Genomic DNA, 21,744 nt, shown 5'->3' on the forward strand with positions numbered 1-21,744 from the left:
GGCTATTGGTGGTGATTGCTTAAACTCTTTTTGCTCAGTCATCTGAATGGTGCAAATCAAAGCATTTTGTCAGACTGTGAGAAGTTTCACCTAGATATTGCTTCCCCCACACACGGGTCACCATATAAATTACGTTCAGGGTTTTACAGCATAGCTGGTGCTGGAAGTTAACTTGATTCCCAGTGGTGGAAGTCGTAAAACATTTTCCTGTTAACACAACCAGGCAGAGGTGACATCGTTGATGGTGGGTTCGATCTAATAAACCATTGGTTCTAACAGTGATTTTTACTGTGTTTCAGAGGTGATGATGATACAAGTTTAGTGATGCAGCAGTTCTTCCTGAGTGACGGAAAATTAGCTCTAATATCTATATTACCAAATGCTGAGAACAGTAGGAGTGTGGGGTGATTGGAGCCTAATGTAACCTCATGTTCTGAAAGATGATGAATTACAGGAACACACTCTTTAACTCGATGTATACCTTCTTCACAAAGAAAAATACTGATTTTTCTCAAAAGAATGTGTTCTATGTCATCTGCTGGAAATTGGGAAATAACCTTGTTATTAGAATATGTAGGCTGTGCCCGCCTTTCAGAATCTTTTACACAGGTGTTTTTAGGCTGATTATCATTTCTGAAAGGAAAGCAGTTTTACATTTGGCTACCTTTTTTTTCCCTGTATTCTCTAAAGTTACTTTCCTATAAAGACATTAAGCTTTATTAAATGTTTCTTAATTAAGAACCACAGTAACAAAAATCTAAACTTTTTTTTCCCGTAAGAGTAAATTTCAGGGGTTAATTTTCTTCTGGTGGTTAAAAACAATGTGGACTATTTTAAAGTTTATTTTGAAATATTTCTTCTTTGGTCATAAAACTTCATCTTTTCTTGTTTGAAGTAAATAACCATTTCTAGTTAAAATTCACAGGATGCTAACAAAGCCCTACTATTTTATCACTGTAAGCAAGAGTCTTTCCAATTCTTCCTTTTTTGGTGCTGTATCTGCTGTTTTAGCCCTGTTGCACATTCATACACAATTGGTGATCTTCCTGTAGCTTGGTTCCATTTTATGAGATATCACAGGTCTTTTACTCACCTCGTTAACATTGCTTACCCCAGTTTATGCATTATTATTATTATTTTTTTTTTTTACATCAGGAGATGAGCTTTTTTGATGTGCAGGTAAAGATTATCAATGGTGCTACACAGATGAAACCTGTCATGTACAAATAGCAATGTATCAAGCCCTAAGCCTGCAGACCAGATAAATCAGCTCATATACTGAAGCCTTGCAAAAGGAAATTAGTGATAAAACAAAAGCCTTTGAGGCTCTCAACCCTAGTAATGGAGCTTCATAATAACCCCCGCAGATCATTGACTCAAGGAGTAATCTTTTAGGAAAACTCTTTCCCCCTCTATCTTTTCCTTCCTTTTAAAGAGCTATAGTAAACATGGCAAATGGCATCTCTGGAAAGAAATGCATGTGTAACTAAGGTATCTGGAATAACTACCAATTAAAATTAAGAAATTTATGGACTGTTAAATACAGGTTTGTTCCAAAGAAGTTTATACATTTATTTATTTTGATGATTGATCTTATATATTGACTAGTAACAGCTTTTTCTGTATAGAATTCAGGTTAAGCTTTCCTTTTAAGTTAGTGTTTTTGATACACAGGTTACACCTGGGTTGTTGAGGACAGGAGAGGCACAGAGTGAGGAAATGAAAAGGAGGGAGAAGAGGAGTTGGGGTTGGAAATCTAGAGGAAGCATGTAGTGGGAATGGAAAGGAGACAGTATCTAATTAGTGGGTTTCATTCATTTGAGGCAAACCCTTTTGAGAGTCTCGGGAAAGCTGTAGTCTCTCTCATCATAAAAATAAATACATATACACAAAACACTAGACATAATTTCAAGGGGTTTACAGACTTCTAAAACCCCAGGTTTTTCATTATATTAAAATAGTGACTAAGCTATTATTTCTGTTAAGGGTTTGGATGTATTTTTGATAAAGAATATTCTTTCTTAAACATCCCTATGTACTTTTTAACTCTTTTGCTTGACTGAGTTTTGAAACCTGAAAATGTAGTCACTAGTGGAGCTGATGATGAGGTTTTTTAGATCCATTATCACAATTGGCAATGGTCGGTAGTGTCTTGTTTTGTAATTTACTACATTTCTTGAGTGTAAGAGAAATAATGAGGATGCAGAATGCCTAAGAGGTTTTAGAAAAATTATTATCAAGGGACACTACTTTTCCCATTGCATTAGTTATTGTAATTATACATTGGAACAATCTGCTGACATAGAATTGGATTTGATTTAATTGGAAGAGAAAAAAAGACTGGACATCTTTAATATTTATTGATATACCTAGTCCATTAAGGTAAATTATAGAGCAAATTTTACTGTGACAGGAACATTTGGGTTAATGTAGTTAAGAATCAGTCAACATTACCATTTGACCCTTTCTTTTTAGGAATTTATTATCACCAATTAGGAAAAAGTACTCACAAGTGGAATTTAGCCCTAGCTTGCTTGTGGAATATTTGACCCCCAAAATGTTTGGGTCTTTACCTTTAATAAAATGATCCTGAATTCTTTTGAACCAAAGTACGTTCTCCCACATTGCAGCTAAACACATTTAGTAAGATGTGGTATAATAATTGCAGCCGTAGATAGAGGGTACAGCTGACTGTATACTGTTGTTTTCAGAAAAGGCTATTGGGATGGTGAGAATTACGCTAGTTTTTGAAGGGTGGCTTTATTAATTAGTTTTAAACGATGAACTTCATAGGTTCACAAACATACTACCCTATATCTAGGGAAATTTAAAATGAAACTCGCTTTAAAAAGCTGTCAATTATTAGTGAAACGGGAAAGCAACAGAACTGAATAAAATTTATTGAGAGTAAATATGATAATATCCATAGAATGTCTCAGTACATGCTTGCTGTAGGTGTTCTGTGCTGGATAGTTAGGAAACTAAAGTAGTTTTTCTTCAAATGATCCTTATCTTTGCAATTCATTTGTCCTAAAACAAGTCTGGAATTTCTGAGAGTGTTGCAGATGGTCCCTAGGAGGCTTGAAACATAGCTATTTCATCTTAAGTTTGCCTTTGCACCATTGCAAATACCACCCCTTGTTTATACTTTTAGTGAAATAAAGTCTTTGTTCCTCCTCCTCACATGTGAATTCCTAGAGTCAGGTCTGTATCTTTTTCATCTTTGAATTCCTACTTTCTACCATAGTACTTAGTATATAGTTGGTACCTGTTCTTTAGAGCATAATGAACCATGCCGAAACATAGTGGCATAAAACACTCCCAAAACAACTTTTTTACTATGCTCTTAGATTCTGTAGGTCAAGAATATGGAAAGCCAAGGATAGCTCTTCGCTGCTCCCCTGTGTCTGGGGCTCTTCTGTATGGGGTAACTCAAAAAGCTGGAGACTGTACCAGCTGAAGCTAGAGGATCTGGTTCCTAGATGACTTCTTCACTACCGTGTCTAGCATCTGAGCTAGAATAGCTGAAGCACAGGCTTAGATGGTTCTGTTGACTCGAGTACTACCTATGGCCTCTCCAGAGAGTGTTCTCAGAGTAATTGTACTTTATTACATAGCATTTCAGGCCACTAAGACTGAGTTTTCCTAGCAAATAAAGAAGAAGCTTTGTGGCCTCTTACTACCAAGGCTTGGAGTCACTTAGGGTCACATCCACTGCACTCTGTTGGTCAGAGTAGTCACAGATCTCCCAGATGCAAGTAGTGCCAAAGAATTTGTGTCCATGTTTTGAAACTACCGCAGTATTCAGTGAATGGTGGAAGAGCCAGAGTGAGTGAGTGAACGAGTGAGAGAGAGAGAGAGAGAAATAAGAGGAGGAAGAAGATTAAAAATTGAGATATGTTTAATATCACCAGTAATTATTGGCTCTCGTGTTGCTAAGTTTGATTGTTGATCTGTGTTCCATAATGAAGGCATTTTCCATAAATATTCTGTTCACATTATTACCTATACAGACATCCCTCATAGATATTGTGGGTTTGGTTCCAGACCACCACAATAAAGTGGATATAGAAATAAAGTGAGTCACGTGAATTTTTTGGTTTTTCAGTGCAACTAAAAGTTATGTTTATACTATACCACAATTATGTGCAATAATAGCATTATGTCTTAAAAATAACGTACATACCTTTATTAAAAAAATACTTTATTGCTAAAAATGCTAACCATCATCTGACAATGCAGTTGCAACAGACTTTCAGTTTGTAAAATAATGCAGTATCTGCAAAGTGCAATAAGTGAGGTATGCCGTTATTGCAAATAAATATATTCTGATTTCCTCCTTCAGCCACCAATTCATAAGTTTCCCCTCCTCCTTTTTCTCATATGAGAATTCTATACATAACAACATTTTAGATAAGATCTAATGCATGTATGCTTGCTCAGTTATACATATCTACTTACAGTTAAAGAGGAAGAGAACCATATTTGAAATCCTAAAAGACCAGTATAACTTTATTTTTTTAATTTTTTTTAACATCTTTATTGGAGTATAACTGCTTTACAATGGTGTGTTAGTTTCTGTTTTATAACAAAGTGAATCAGCTATACATATACATATATCTCCATATCTCCTCCCTCTTGCGTCTCCCTCCCATCCTCCCTAAAGACCAGTATTACTTTAAATAGTTTATCAAAGATGTGTACATTTTATTGTGAGACTTCTTACAGAGAGGATCTTACCTCTGAGTGCCTCTAACATAAAGGACAAAGATCCTGGATCATAACTCATGATCTTACCCACCCGGTATTCTGGTAGCCATCTAACTTGGAAACTGCCTTACTTTATATTGAGCCCATATTCTGTCCCTGTCTTACTTTTATCTATTACCTTGTACCCACATACTTGCTATTAAATTTGGAGGATGAGTTCCTGGAAATAAAGACCCTAACTGAATATAAGCAGTACAGGGTTATTCTAGCATTAGCCCTCTGGAAATGAGTTGTCATGGTCAGGTGATGATTGCTCTCGTCCCTAAGACATGACATCCATCTGCCTATAGTTTCTCGCAGTTTTAATGTCAAAGGACTTCAACCAAGCCTTAATGTGGTCTTTACCCTCAACCATTTCCTTGAAGGCATCTTGAGGTGCTGTAAAACTTCAGTCTTAATATCCAGCATGATACTGTTTCTTTGAGTCTTCGTGCTAAGTTTAGGACTATTACTTGTTGATCATTGGCTAAACTGTTCCCCCAAACACAGAATAAATGGCAGAAACGACCATTAAAAAAAAAAAATTCAACTTAAGATAGTGCAGTAAGTAGTGCACGCATTTGCTAAGAGAATTTGCACTACATTGTGCTAATAATGTGAATGGTTATAGGTCGAGTTCAATTTTATTAAATTAGAGCATAAGATAGCATTCAAACATCGGCGGAAAATATAAAAAGGTTGTTGTGATGAATGGATATTTGTACAGTTAACCAGTGAACGACGTGGGTTTGAACTGCCAGGTCCACTTACACGTGGATATTTTTCAATAATAAATACTACAGTACTACAGTCTATGGTTGGTTAAATCCTTGGATATGGAGGAACTGCAGATTTGGAGGACCAACTATAAATTATATGCAGATAAACCCCAGTATTTTTCAAGGATTAACTGTAGTCACATACACATATTTAAGAGGTTGGGTTTTTTAATGAAAATATTTCAAAGACAAATAATATTGTAACATTGCCCTGTGCAGTTACACAGGGTGTTTAAATGCATGTATGTCTAAGGTAGTGCTTATAAGCTCCAGGTTATATTGGGAACATTTATGGGAAGATACACATTGGGTATGTAGGTTGGTTTTGTCTCTGTTAATTCTCTCTGCCTAAAAGAATTGTTTACTTGTAGCTCTAACTTTTTAGATGGCATGGCCCTCCATGGCTTGGTCTCCATCAGTACTCTAGTTTCATTTTCCATCATTCTGCCCCTTGACCTTTCATCTTCTGGTAATACTAAATTGTTTATGAATGTTGTAAATTGTTTGTGAGTCCCCTCATATACCATGCAATTTCATGTCACTATGCTTTACTCATGTTACTACAACTTCCTAAAACTTTTTGTATTATTTTTCAGTTAACTAAAACTTCAGTTAACTAACTAACTTTCATAATCTGATAATGGTGTGTTTACTCTATGAAGCCCTCATCAAACCCCTAGTTGGACCAAATGTTCCCTTTGTCTGCATTATAATACTCTGTGGATACCTCTGTCTCCTCCCTTTATTGTACGTTCTTTGAGAGCAAGGACCATATTTGATAGCATCTAATGCAGTACCTCATGTAATTAATAGACATTAAAATGAGCTGAGCTACTGGGCACAGTGATTCCTTAGTCTGAATGTACTCTTAGACTCTAGGTCTAGATTTCCAAAAACTTTGGGGATTTTGTTACTTAAATTTTCTGTTTTCAAATCAAAATATACTCTCCTTGTGTAGTAATTAACTGTCCCTCCTAACTTTGTTTCCCTCTCCCAAAATTTAGCAATAACATAGATTGCTCCTTCCTCTCCTTCACAAAATGCCAAATAATTACCGTTAGCTTTCTTTTTTCTTCGTAAAGTAGCTCAAATTGCACATTAACTCATACCTAGATGTTTATAGAAGCTTCATAATCGGTCTCTCCTGTCTCTAGTCAGTTTTTATTCTAACCCATTGTGTTTGCCATTACCAGATTAATCTTTCCCAAAGCACTGTTTTCATTATATCACTCCTCAGTTTAAAATCCTCCAGTGGTTCCTTACTACCTTCAGAATGAGGTCTAGATTTTATTTATTTTTAATAGCAGCCTGTACCTTAATTATTTCTGTACCTCTGGCATTCCATACAGTGACTGGCATTGAGTAACTTCCTGTGAAGTGAATGAGGAGAATATGTGACTGAACAAATACGGCCCTATTTCTTATTCTGAAATTTTTTGCCTTCTAATGCTATTATAAAAATTCTCCATTATAGTCAGAGTGGTTACTTTTTTTTTCCTTCCCCAAACACCTTGCTTTTTCGTTTGTTCCTTTTAAGATGTAAATCATGTTACTCTTCTGCTTTTGTGGCTTGTTATCCACTTTGATGTTATCTCAAGTTCTTATCATGGTTTACAAGACCCTACCTGATCTGGAACCCAGCTACCTCTTTGAATTCATCTGCTATTCCTTCTATCACCCTTTGTGCTTCAGCCAACTGGCCTCCTAATTGTTGTTCTTGAGCCCATGAAACCATCAGCCTAGGCACCTATGCACTGCTGTTTCTTCTCCTTGGAATTCTCTCCCCACCTATATCCATGTGGTTCTCCCCCTTACTCATTTAAGTCTTTGCTCAGATGTCACCTTATGAGAAGGTGTTTCCTGATCATCCTAGTTGAAATATTAGCCTTCATTACTCATTATCCCTGTACCTTGATTTCTTTTTATCCATAAAGTTCACTACAACCTGAGGTGTTCCACATCTGTGTTTGTTTAATTCTCTGTCTCTTTTTAAAATATAAGCTCCAGAAGGGCAGAGGCTTTGTTGTGTTAACTTTGTATCCCTACTGCTTGGAACATGTCTAATATGTGTTGAATTAGAGAGTAAATTTATGGAATTTATATGCCTTTGTGCTTTTAATTTCCTCTTTTTCACCTTTTTTGTCTTTAACCTGTCCTCTGAGAATCATTTCCATGCCCATTTGATTCTGCTGCACTCAATGATCTTTATTTTCTAAATTAGTATAAACCTGTACTTTGTTTTACACTTAAGCCTACAGAGTAGAGGAATGATTATCAACCTCCTTTAGTACAGAATTACAAATAATCTTGCCTACTCAGTGTGATTCATGGGCTACTTGTTGCATGACCATTTCCTCATCTGTTGCAAGAATCAAATAGGACATATTCAATAAATGGAGTATCTATTACTGTTAACCAGAAAATCAGACTGTTAAATGAGAATAGTGTGTCAGCCCTATTCTGTGTGTTCGACTTTAATTAACTAATTTAATCCTATAAGTATTATTGTTCCCACTTTGTAGACAAGAAAAACCAGGAAGGTAACTGATTGAAGTGTGGTCCATGGGCTTGCAAAATCGGCCTACTAGAAATGTAGATTCTCAGGCCCCTCCCCAGACCCACTGAGTGAGAATTTTTTTTTTTAAGTAATATACTTAGGCACCAAACTTGAAGGTGCAGTAGGATCTTCAGTGAGGCCAGAACTTTAGTATTTCTAGAAAGCTCTACAGATGACTTTGATGATAGTCAAGATTGATAACTACTGAAATAGATCCTTGTTATTAGTGTACCATAAAATGCAGTGAAATATCACTGAAACACTTAAGTCATTTGAGACCCATAATCATCTACAAATATAAGACTAATACAATTATAAGGGTAATTCCTAAAAACAATCACTTTTTATTGATATATTTTCATGCTATTCCCTATTTTTGGGATGGGGCAAACTACCTTACCTTAAGTACTTCATCAGTGTTATTCTATAAAACCATAAGGCGGTATTGATATAAGCATGCTTGGTTTGCTAGGCTCAACACTGGATTCCTGATTTATTCTCTTTCCTCAGTCTTAAAAATTAACTCAATTGTGGACCACAGGAAAATTTTAAATGATCATATGTCCTTGACCTTTAGAATCCCTGTAGAATAGTCTACACTCCCCAGAAGTGTTAAACTTTGAGTGTGTGTGCTTCTGGTGTGCCACTAGGATTGGATGTTATACTACTTTGTAACTGCCTCTTTTAGGAGCTTAGCATATGAATGAATGAATGAATATAGCAGTATGACATTTAAGACATGTATTACTTATTTGGGTAGTAAAATGGTATTTGAGGTAGCTGTAGCAGAGTTGCATGGTAGCTTGACTGCCTGGCTTCAAAGTTTGGCTCTGCTGCTTACTAACAGTATGACCCAATCAAATGATTTATCCTTTCTGTATTTAGGTTTCTTGTCTACAAAATGGGGGAAATAATAGTATGTACAGGATTAAAGTAGTTAATAAAGGTCAAAAACTTAGAATTGGGCAGGTGCATATATTCTCAATAAACAGTCTTTGATTCTCTGGCCATAATAATAATTATTCCATTTATTGGATATGTCTTATTAAGAATTCTTACAGCAGTTTGAGGAAATGGCCATGCAACTAGTAGTTGAGAGAGTAGGATTTATACTCTAGTGTGTCTGTCTCTAAAGCCCATGTGTTTCTAGATAATGCTCTACTGCATCTATGAACGTGGTTATTAGGAATTAGAATCAGTAGCAATGAGACTAAAGTAAATATTATCTTGCCTTATAGTCTACAAATTGTTTTTACCTAAGTGGTGTGATTTGGAACTTTAGCAGCTCTGTGGAGGTTAGGGTATTATTCCCATTTAACAGATGAAAAAACTAAGTCTGTTTTCCAGGGTCACAAGCTGGCTCTCTCCTAGACATGTTCATTTGGATAATTTTCCGTACCTCTTGAGGAGCCTTTTTAATGCCTTAATGGTGCATTATATGTGACCAGAAGCATCATTGCCAGTACTGGGCTTTTTATTTGTTATAATCCCTCAATAGTCAAAACAGCCAGTAAACTCCTTGCCTGGATCTCAGCTATTCACTCAGTTGTTACCACCCACTCACCTCCTCGTCCACACACACACAAATGCACTGAGGTGCCATTACAGGGAGGCACTGCTGGGTGTGCCTGAGCGGCTGCTTGCCAGCTTGGTTTCTGACTTATTGCCTCTCCCTGAATACTGGGCATGCACAGAATTGGGGGTCAGAACTTAAGCTACTGTCATTTCCTAGTGAGGCTTTGCACAATTCTCTGTATGCCTGGAGTCTGTTTTTGTTTTGTTTTGTTTTTATTTTTTGAAGACAGGATTGGGTTGGATGATTTTTAAGATACCTTCCAGCTTTAAAACTTTGGGTCTTTTTTTGTTTGTTTTGTTTTCTGGTAATGTCATTACTTTGGTTATGTTATATTCTTTCTGGGTAGTAGAGCAGATTATAGCCCTATTTTATAGATGTGAATAAGAATGACAAGAAGATCCAGAGTACCTAAGGGTTTTTTTTAGTGAATTTAGCTGAAACTAAAAATGGTAGAGTATCCTGATTCCCATCCAGTTTTCCATTAGTTAGATCAATCAGGCACTTGGAATAATTACTCATAGTGGTTTAGAACAACTTTTTTTAACTTAGAACTTCCCATTATATTTTTTACTAATATAGATTGAAGAAAGTTGGCAGGTTTTGCAGTAGAACTAAAAAAGCAATTCAGTTGTTAATTGTTGTTAATCCCTTGCTTTCTGTTAGCTCTTATCACTCACATTTATTATATTATGCTTTTTCTATGTGGTGCAAGGTCCATCAATAGATGACTTTTCGTTAAATTTTGAGGCATAATATGTTAGAAATATTACATATGCAACTATGACTACCAGGAAAATGATGTACAGTATGTCATACCTTGTTCTATAGTTATCAGTTACAGGAGAAGCAAGAGCATACAAAGATGAGAAGTAAAACCTAGATGTAGTAGTCTAATAAGTGTTCCCAGAACCCTGCCCAGGTTATTAGGGAGGAACAGTGCCTCAGAGACCAGGCTGGCAGATAGCAGCAGTCAGATGCTACAGGTTTCAGTGCCTCTTATGTGATAGATGCCTCAGTACATTTGTGTGTCTGTGTGAGGGTGGGAAGGTTGGGGGCAAGATGGATAAGTGAATATGTGAAATCACAACAAGAAGTAACATGAAGATAAAAACAGGAAAACAAATCCTGGAAAGTGGGGCACAAGAGCAGTTGGATACAGGAATCAGGAAAGTGCTTGAACTTAATGAGGTAAGCCAAAAGAGGCAGGATACCAGAGCTAAAACAGAAGCGTATGAAAACCTGGATAACTAGGTATGTAAAAGTTTGGGTGTTTCCATAGTGCAGCAATAGGTTCCTAAACACTCTTTTTTTTTTTTTTAATTTGGCTTCATCATGTCTTAGTTGCAGCACACGGGATCTTCGTTGCGGCATGCAGGATCTTTCGTTGTGGCACGCAGACTCAGTAGTTGTGGCACATGGGCTCTCTAGTTGTGATGTGCAGGCTCCAGGGCGCACGGGCTCAGTAGTTGCAGCATGTGGGCTCTCTAGAGGTGGCGCGTGGGCTTAGTTGCCCCACAGCGTGTGGGATCTTAGTTCCCCGACCAGAGATCGCATCTGCATCCCCGACACTGGAAAGCGAATTCTTAACCACTGGACCACCAGGGAAGTCCCCCACTAAACACTTTTGAGGACATTATTTCATGTGATCTTCACAATAACACTGTTGGGTGGATGATAAATGATTGTTCCTAATCTTAACTCTTTAGAAAACAAAAATTGGGAGGTTACTCTTTTTTTTTTTCAAGGTCACACAGCTCAGAGTAGCTTTGCTAATCAGCAGTTTTACCCAACACAAGTGTTACTTCTATTGCCTCAGTTTCCTCATTTATAAGATTTGAATAATAATTGTACCTACCACATGGGGTGAGAAACAATGCTTACAAAATACCTAGCATGGTGCTTGGCACATGGTAAATAGCAATAAATGCTAGATGTTGCTATTGTTTCTACTATAAGAGCTGCAATTTGAATAACTTGATGTTCAGCAGATTTTATTTTCTGCTATAATGTATTGCATCTTTTAGAACATAAGTGGGCTGGTTATCTGTATTTCCACATATGTGTATTTCCAAAATGATTTTAACCCATGTTACGTTAGTCTTTTACTCAAAATATTTGCCCCTGCCTCTTCACAAGGCAAAGCTACATGTGGCTTGTCTAGCTTCTTTTCTTAGGCTTACTAAAATTTCTTCAACCCAAGTAGGGAGAGAAGAAAATTGATCAATATTTAAATCGTGTGTGTGTGCGCGTGTGCGTGCATCTTAGCATATAAGGGTGTGTGTCTTAGTGTGTGAGGGAAAAGTATGGGCTTCAGAGTTAGATTTTGATTCAGATTATGGGACCAGCTCTTAGCCTTGTGACCTTTGGGCATGTTATTATCATCTTCATCACCTATAAAGAGGATTAAATGATACCCATCTTACAAAATTGTTCTGATTTTTAGTTAAAGAATTTCTGGCATCATAAAGGATGATCAGAAATAATACCCCTTCCTGGGGAATAGATTTTAGTGAGTGAAGAAATGGCTTATTTTATTTAGAAATAGTGCGTAAAATCCATCCTACCCAAATACAGTAAGTTATTTATTATCCTTTGAGACCAGTGTACTTTGAAAAAGCTATAGATGGGTTTTACAAATGGTAGTATTATTTTACTTGGACTCCAGTGTCTTGAAATGTACCCATGAAATTTGCTTTGTGGATGTAGGCAGATGAATTAGTTGCCAAATGGATTTTAGTGATTTGATATTCATCTTACTCAAAGCTAAAGGACCTGAAATGGTTCTTTAGTCACTAGTTCAAGTTGAAAGCATCTCAGGCAGGTTTTTACACAGAGAGAACATAGCAGATATTTGGTTAGTTTTTATGAGACTTGCTTACTATGATATTCTTTCCCCAGGCATTTGTACACTTGTTTTATTTTTCATTACTTTAAGTAGTATCTCATGATCATCCAAGAATTCCAATGTAGAGAGGCACTGAGTCCTAGTGTTACATAATTTATACTTAAAATTTTTACTTTTGTGTAGTTATGGGAAAAGTACGAAGATGTGGTCTTGCAACCAGTTTGATCTTTATGCGGAATTGCTTTAGTTATATGCACTAGTTAGTTCTGTGTTTTATAGTTATTTTGAGTGTCCACTTCCCTTAGGTGAACTGATTTAAAACATCAGGAGTGTTGGAATTAATGTAATATTTCCTTCTTTTTTAAAGTACTAGTCGTTTTTCTTAATGGAATACTACCATTATTGAAGGAAGCCTTCTGCCTTAGCTCCACTGGTTGGTTTTCACTGCTTCCTCTTTAATTGAAGAAAGCAAATCTAAGGATGGTAGTCATGCATTTGTGTCTACTCTCAATTGAGATGGCAGTAATATAAACAGAAACAGGAATAATATCACGGTTGCACATTTAGTTTTAAATAATATTATTAATTGCTGGGCATATTGCATAAATGCCTTCTATTCCAGATCACTAGAAAAATCTTTTAGTATATACCCCTCTTATGTTTCTTTTAAGGTCTAGAGATGTCTAAATTTTCAACAGGAAAAAAAGGTGTGTAAATGATGAGTTGAAACTTGAGGCAGTATTGAATTCATGTTTTATGGATTTATGGAGAATAACTTTATTTTTTATTTTTTTCTACTACGTGAAAATGATTATGGATCTTTTTGGACCAATGTACTGATAATAAGGTTGTATCTAGCACAGTTTTATATACTAGCTCAACACCTGTGTCTGCTCTAAACAAGGAAAGTATTTTAGTTTAAAATATCATGCATAAGCCATAAATACTCACTGTCCTTTTGGTACATCATGCCCTAAAGCTCACAGGAGAAATGGTTTAAAATTTTGTTTCTACGTCTAGATTGTAAGTAAAATCACTTGTCATAGTGAGTTGCAAAATGCAAACCTTCATTCTGAAGCTGCCTGTTTCTTATTTGGATCTGACATATTAAAAAGCATATAATTAATGGTTGACATTAGTAATTAACATTAACTTTATGGTGCTTAATATGCCATCATTCATCCATCAAATAACCAGAAATGCATAATGTTTTGGCATAAAGGTTTTAATTATATAAAACAGTTCTTCAGTGTTCACATGGTGTAAATGTTAAAAGCCCATAATGTATTTAAAGAAAAATTTTTGTGAGTGTTTGTTGGGTGTTAGCTGTATTTTTATTTCTTTTTAGGAGTATGCATCAACAATTGTGTCAGGAACTTCAGAGGGAGAATGTGGACCTCATTGTGCAGTCTTCATTATCAGCTAAAGAGCGCCACCTTGCTGCAGTTGCCAGTGCACTATGGAGGCATTTCTTTTCATTTTTGAAGAGTCAGAGAATGTCACAGATAGTGCCTCTCTCACAACTCGCGGATGCAGCTGCAGGTCAGCGTTGTTAATTTGCTAATTAGTTTCTCATTTTTCAGACTGTCAGTTTTTTCTTCTGTCTTCTTGGTAACAAACTCTGATTTTATGATGGTGCAATAAACATTTTGTCAACCAGAAAGATGAAAAGAGTTACATATTTTAAAATTAGGAACCTTTGGCTAGTTTATTATTTTCCTCTTAGTAAAGGTAAAAATTAAATGATCGTTTTCTAAAAACAAAAGATCATTTTTAACCTTAAAAATATTGAATGTACGTGAACTTTTCTTATGCATGCATTATTTGGAAAGTAAAGCAACATTTGATTTCTTCTAGTTCAAGCAGTATCTAGTATAAGATGAAGTTGAATAGAGAGCAATAAAGGATATAGCATGAGTTCCACTTCAACATCAAGCAGATGAGCTCAGAATGACATGGAGTATAGAGAATGTTGTTGTTCTGACTTCATTAGATTCTATTTTAGGTTGTAATTTTTACTTAATTTGATTATTAGCCTACGGACATGTCCTTAGGCTTTAAGGGACTCTGAATCAGATGAAATTATAGGCAAGAATTTGAATATATGTGCATATATGCACTTTCCCAAAAAGAAGTCATTATCTTTCACAAAGGGATATTTTACCCAATGTATGTTAAGAAATACTGGAATAGAGAGAGATCAATATGATGACTGCATGTATTTAAACGCAATTTATATGAAGGTATTTAATGTATTTAAATATTAACACTTTTGAAAACCTAAGATCTAAACCAAGGTTTATTTTACCCTGGTGTGAATGAGGAAAGCTGAGCTAGAAGCACTACAGAAAAGACTGCATGATATAAATTTTAAAAGACCTTGAATTCTGGTAACACTTCCATAATTAAGACTTTACAGTGATACATAGATTGAAGAATTGTGACAGGGCAACGGTTTTCCAACCAGTGTAATGTCTATGAAAATAAATATTGATATTCAGTTTAACCAAAGTAGTCATTACTAGCCGATATGACTTATCTTTCTTCCATTCATCATCCCAACTCCCAGTTAGTTACCAAAAATTATATCATACAAGTTGAGTCAGTGCTGTCCTAGGCACTGAAAATAAACAGTATATAGATATAAAACAAAATATGTGTGGGTTTTGGGTTCGTTTTGAAATAAAATCTTCATAGGAGAGAGAAATTTCCTGCATTAAAAAAAGGTTATTGAATACCCACTTTTATTGCCATTGGGGATATACCAATGGGAAAAAAAAAAAGGACTGCAATTCCTTTTTTCATGTATAAGCTCCATGTTTTCATGGAGCTTATAGTCTAGTGGTGGGGAGAGAACATAAATAAATCAGTAGGTAAAATGGGTAATATGTCAGATGGTGATAAGTGCTGTGGAGAAAAATAAAAATATAGAAAAGGATAGGGATAGGGAAAGCCAGAGGCAAGTTATAATTTTAAACAGCATTGTCAGGAAAACCTGTGTAAGTGCCATTTGAGCAAAGACATGAAGGAGGTGAGATAGGCAGCTATGCAGCTATGAGCTATGCAGAAGTCCAGAGGCAAGAGTGTGTGTGGTGTGTTCGAGGAACTACAGGAAGCCGTCAAAGCTCTCGTGGAATAAGAAAAGGAGTAAGAGTAGTCAGAGATGTGGTCAAGCAGCTATGGAGAACTACTTTGTGTTCTGCCTCGTACGTAGCTGTGAAGACTTTTGCTTTTACCCTGAGATTAGAAGCTGTTGGGACTATTGTAACAGCTCAGAGGTGGGCACCTTGGGCTACAGTGGTAGCAGTAGAAGTGGTGAGAAGTGGTCAGATTTCCAATCTGAAGGTAGAGCTGACAGAATTTTCTAAGTGGGTATGATATGGTAAGCAAAACAGATAAAGGGAGAACCCCTTGTTTGAGATGAGGAAGATTGTGGCAGGAGCAGATTTTGTGAATGAAGACTAAGATTTTGATTTTGGACATTTTTTTTTTAATATGTCCATTAAAATCCAAGTAGGGATGTTGAGTTAGACCCCTGGAAAATAAACCTAGGGTTCAGGGAAGAGGTTTAAGCTAGAGATTTAAATTTGGAAACTATGTATGTATAAATAGTCTTTAAAGCTATGAACTGGATGAGACTACTAATAGAGTAAGTACCAGTAAAAAGAGAAGTTTGAGGATAGAGCCCTAGGATATTCCCATGTTCAGATTTGTAGGATAAAGAGGAACCAAGAAAGGAGACTGCAAAGGGATACCAGTGAGGTGAGACGAAAACCAAGAAAGTATAGTGCCCTGGAAACCAAATGACAGAGCTTTTCAAGGAAGGAGCAGTTATCTACACTTGAAATGCAGTTAGTGGGTCAAATAGGACGAGGCCTGAGAATCGGTCCTTGGATTTAGTAGGACGGAGGTCACTGGTGACCTTCAAGAGCAGTTTTGCTGTAGTGGGTAGAGACAAAGGCCTGATTGAAGATATCCAAGAGAAAATGTGAGAAGCGGAATCACTGACTGCAAATGTAGTAAATCTTTTTGAGTATCACTGTCTAAGAGAAGTAGAAAAATGGGGATGTTAGTTGGAGAGGGAAGTGGGGTCAGAGATTTTTTTCTAATAACATGGGAGAAATTTCAGCATATTTATAATGCTGACAGGAATGTTTAGGAGTGAGGGAAAACTTGTTGTGGCATGAGACTCACTTGTGTTTTAATGCCCAAGAGAAATGGGATCCCATAGAGGACTTGGCCACAGATATCCTGTAGTAGCAGAAGAGAAGGCAGAGTAAATGGGCCCAGGTGGAGGTTGCTGGGTAGATGTGGTGGTTCTCCTCTGACGTTTCTCATTTCTCTGTGAAGTAGTAAGGTCATTAGCTGAAAGTGAAGATGGGGAGGAGATGCTGGCTTATGACGGAGCGAGGAAAGAAGGTATGCAGTAATCCTCTAGGAGAGTAAAAGACTGAATGGACTATAAAAATGTGGTAGAAATGATGGCCAGCTCTAAGAGTCCACTTAAAGTTTGTAGAGTCATAAACTTGAAGTGAGATCAGTAAGCATGGTTGTTCACCAGCCATTTATACTGGTGTAGGTGCATGTGGGGAGAAGACCAAGGATGTAATTAAACAGATGGTGTTTTTTGCAGGCACGTACAAAAAAATCAAGTAAGAAGCAAGGGAGTTGATGGTATATGAAAATCAGTATAATAATGGACCATGTAATCAAGCTGCCTAAAAAGGGGAAGGAAGGGGAAAACTTGTAGGATCAATGAATTGTAAGTCCTGGTGGAATCAAAGGATTGTTGGATTTGGGAACCTAGAGGAGGAGAGTTGGAAAGGTTGTTCGATGCCAGAAAGAGGGGTCTTCAAAGTGGAAATTATGGTGAGATTGTACTTATGGGTAGTGCCAAGGTCTCTGTATCACCATGGGAACGAATGGCTAAAGTAGAATGGAAGATAGACTCACTGTAGGAGAGGAGTTCAATGCCAGGAGATTGGAAGAAAAAATCATCAAGGACTATGACAGGAGTGCAGTTAGAAAGGATGATAGTGAGCTAAAATCTTCAAGGGATGAGAGGAGGTGAAGGAGGAAACGGTAGACAAATGCAACAAGGAGAGTTAGTGCTGGTGACTTAATCTGATGACCTAAGACTCAAAGCCAAAGGGAGGGGGAAGGGAGAATGGTATAGAGGCAGCAATGTGGACCAAGAAGTAAGCTCACCTTATGTGGGTCCAGTGTACGGGAGTGTGGGAGAATAAATAGCCACCATTTGAGAGGGCTGCATAGGAGGCAGTGCTTAAGAAGCAATTTACTGATAAACATATAGTGATATAGTGCAAATTAAGTTGGGGAATCCCAGGAAATCACAAAATAAAGTACATTTGTTTACCATGGTGACCTAAGGAATTCTAGTTCCTAGGCTTTGTGAGTTCTGAGGGAAGTGGAGTATCATTGATTGATTGTAGGAGATCACTTTTTACTAGAAGAGAATGTCCGGTGTCCAAGGTGAGGAACAATTCTGTCTGTGGCAGGTGATGAGTGAATTAACTCAATTGGAGAAGAGTGGATGCTAGAAATAATTTTTGTAATGGGTCTTTTGAATGAGAGAGTCACATAAGCAGAGACCTCAGGTGTAGAATTTGCCATTTGAGGGGGCCATTATAGATTCCTATGATGATGCTGAGATAGATTATTGTAGACCCTTTCTTGGAGATCCAGATGATCACCACAGAAGTTTCTTCGACAACATGAATTTAGTTCAGTTTTAGCTTTCTGTTGTACTTTTCTAAAATGTGACATTTTACTATTTAGTGCTGATTTTTTTAAAATCACTATTGATATAATTTGGGGGGGGGGGTGGTTAAAAAATTCTCACTGTGAGTTTTTCTCATTTTAAATCCAGATTTTACTTTGCTGGCAATGGACTTGCCCAGCACAGCTCCATCAGATCTTCAGCCTCAGCCTGTTACATCAATGATACAACTTTTTGGTTGGGATGATATCGTCTGGCCCCAAGTTGTAGCCAGATATTTAAGTCATTTCCTACAAAATAGGTAAGTGTTTTTATTTCAGGTATGCACATTAATGTAAGCCCACGATAGATGAGTTCACTAGGAAGGTAAGAATTTTCACAATAAAAACTGATCTTTATATATACTCTCACTTGGGCAGTTTGTTGCTTTTCTGTGTATCAGCATTTTGGCATTATTAATAGTAGGAAAGCTTTCTTAAAACAGTGTTGCTGCTGTTTTGTCAAAACGGTTTTTGTAGGACTGCCTTATCCTCATCCTGAAATGACCTTTCTTCACTCACCATTGTGAAAGAAATTATACAATTAATATTGCTGAATCTGTAAGACACTTATATTACTGTAGTTTTAGATTTAATGATAGCTTTCTTCTTCACAGCTTGATGTTTAAAGCTTTGACTTTTGTGTAGTCATGAACAAGAGACTTCCCCACCCTGAACTTTGGTTTCCGTATCTTTAAGTGTCTCCTGCCATATTACATAAGAGATCTGAGGAACCCCAACAGAAAAAAATAGTATAGAATAATCAGGACAATTCAAATAAGAATATCAAGATGAGGGAAAAATAAAATAAATACACAAACCTAAGAGACTGGTGTAGGTCTGATCCCAGCTGCCAGTCAGTGAAAATGAAGAGAGGTATTCTTCTCAAAAGGAATTCATTAAGCAGAGTCATTAATCATTTTCTCACTGGCTTTCAGTTGTAAAGTAAGGGAGTTCACCTTCAATTGGATTACTTTCAGGATCCCTTCCAGCTTAAGAATTCTTTAATAACAACAAACATTTATTTATATTATTTATTAAATACTTTGGCTGAAATTATCTGAAAGGATTTCAGTTTTTAAAATAATATTGTGTGTTAGTCACAGTTGAAGGAACTGAAATGCAAAGATGGTAAGTAATGTTGGGAAGGTTGTATAAGTAATAAATGACCCATCTGAGTTCTGTTTTGTGTCCTCTTTTTTTATGATAACTTATATTCAAAGTATTTCAAAACAGTATTTTTAGAGTTATGATTTATATGTATTTTTCAAGTGTCTAACTTTACATAACATTTATAATTAGGTTAAGACTATCCTCATTCTCTCTATCCTCACTTATAAAATGATTAGAAATCAGATTTAACTAGGCCTTTGACTTTGTAAGATAATTTTTTTTTAAATCTCATTCAGGTGTTATTTTGGAATTCCTTAATAATGACTCCTCTGAGGTGGGGGAGCAGGAAAGGAAGGGATGGGAACGGGATTGGTCAGGAGAGCCACATAGAAATGTATTTTGTCTTTTTACCTTTTTTCTTGGTCATGACCTCTTCCCTGTTTACTCTAAGGGCTACTGTTTTTTATTGTACTTGCCACTTCCTTTAGTATTATCTCACCTAGCTAGTTAATCCCCTTCCTTGTTTTTCTAATTTTAACCATGTTCTTCTTTCCTTTTCTCCTTTGGTATTAGCCTATATGTATGCCATCAGTGGGAAAAGGAAAATTAAAAACTAGGGCATTACAAATGAAAGCAAGAATATTTGTCTAAAATATCATTTTGTGTGTATCTGTAGAGTTTATTTTCAGCAATGCATGTCTGCATTAGTGTGTTTGTCTTGTAAAATAAGTGAGGCCAAGAACTGGGGGATATTAGAATGTTTTCCTTTATTTCTGAATCTCTGTACTCAGGGAATACATTGTCAGGGTTTTGGTTTGGTTTCTCTTTTTAATATCCATCAACTTATTTTTACAGCATGTTATGTGAAGCACTTTCTCATTCAGGCTGTGTATCTTTTCAAGCCCTAACTATAAGATCATGGATCCGTTGCATTTTGCAAATGTATATAAAAAACCTTTATGTGCCAGATGACTCGTTCGTTGATTTAAATACTGAACAGGCAGTTGGTAAGTATTGCAGGTGTTTTGCTTTCTAGATAGCTAAGTATGTTTAAAATTTCCTGTTTCATTATGTAAATTAATAGGAAAGATAAGAAATGTATTTGTAAATAGGTATTAATATGAACAGAAATTTATTTCCTTTTGCAGCCTGTTTCTTTTTCTTGATATTTTCCCATAACTGTATATGACAAATTTCTCTCCTATAAAGATAAAAGAACTTGTTTCCTTGGAAGCTAGGAACAAAAATTTGCTCTCAAATGACGAGCTATTTTTTTACCTTGAAGAAACTGATCACAAAAAAAAGTGGAGGGGCTTCCCTGGTGGCGCAGTGGTTGAGAGTCCGCCTGCCGATGCAGGGGACGCGGGTTCGTGCCCCGGTCCGGGAAGATCCCACATGCCGCGGAGCGGCTCGGCCCGTGAGCCATGGCCGCTGAGCCTGCTGTGCTCCGCAACGGGAGAGGCCACAACAGCGAGAGGCCCGCGTACCGCAAAAAAAAAAAAAAAAAAAAAAAAAAAAAAAAAAGTGGAAATATGAAGTAAATAACCAAATATCACACTGCTAACACCCTATAAAGAAAAATATCCAATTATGAATAATTTCATGCCATTTCCTTGTAATTTTTTTGTTTTTAATATCCCATACAGTTCTGATTGTCTGTAGGGCGTGCCTTATCCTAAACCTATTGTTTATGGCCATTCATAAATCTCACAAAGGTTGGACTGAAAAAATACTCCAGATTTACTTTTATATATTATTACATCAGTTGGCTTTACATGAATAGCTTTTGGGACTAGGACGTTCGCAAGTACTCATTTGTTTGTTTTTAAATAAAGCCTTCCCATAGTGAGAGAAACTTAGAAGTTTTTAATAATGTGGAAATTTTAATTTTAAAAGAAAGCATTGTCATAAATGAAGAATGATACATTCCCTGTTCTCCCATATGTGTGTGTGTGTGTATATATATATATTAAAAAAACATAAATTTATAAACATATTAATATTTTATTTTAACAGAAAAAGACTACATGGAACAGTTGGCTGAACTGACAAGGTTGCTATTTAAACTCTCAGAAGTAAAGAATATTCTCTCAAAGGCTCAAGTTGAATATTTACCTATCCAAGAAGGCCCTAAAAAAGCACTTGTTCTGTTCCTCGAGGTATTTTTTATTCATTAATATAATTGTTAAGATCAGTTACAATTATTTTTCCAAAAATCTTGAAGTGTTCATAAAGTTTTTCCATAAAATGAATTATTTTAAATTGAATCATATTACTGGTTGCTGCTATTATAAAATTCTGGAGGAATAAAAAGGTGAATCAGGGCTTCCCTGGTGGCGCAGTGGTT

General features: G+C 36.3%; 1 protein-coding gene across 5 annotated transcripts in view; it reads left to right on the forward strand.

Moving 5' to 3' along the window:
• The window catches only part of MMS22L (MMS22 like, DNA repair protein), a 151,335-nt gene that overhangs the window by 92,191 nt on the left and 37,400 nt on the right, over positions 1-21,744 (forward strand). For all 5 annotated transcript variants that reach the window (XM_024119319.3, XM_024119318.3, XM_024119317.3 and 2 more), the window contains 4 exons: positions 13,855-14,048; positions 18,397-18,547; positions 20,253-20,404; positions 21,414-21,556. In XM_024119319.3, coding sequence (XP_023975087.1) covers positions 13,855-14,048; positions 18,397-18,547; positions 20,253-20,404; positions 21,414-21,556 — 640 coding nt within the window. The remainder of the gene's footprint in view (positions 1-13,854; positions 14,049-18,396; positions 18,548-20,252; positions 20,405-21,413; positions 21,557-21,744) is intronic.

Source organism: Physeter macrocephalus, chromosome 10 (assembly GCF_002837175.3).
Source record: "Physeter macrocephalus isolate SW-GA chromosome 10, ASM283717v5, whole genome shotgun sequence".
Lineage (NCBI taxonomy): Eukaryota > Metazoa > Chordata > Mammalia > Artiodactyla > Physeteridae > Physeter > Physeter macrocephalus.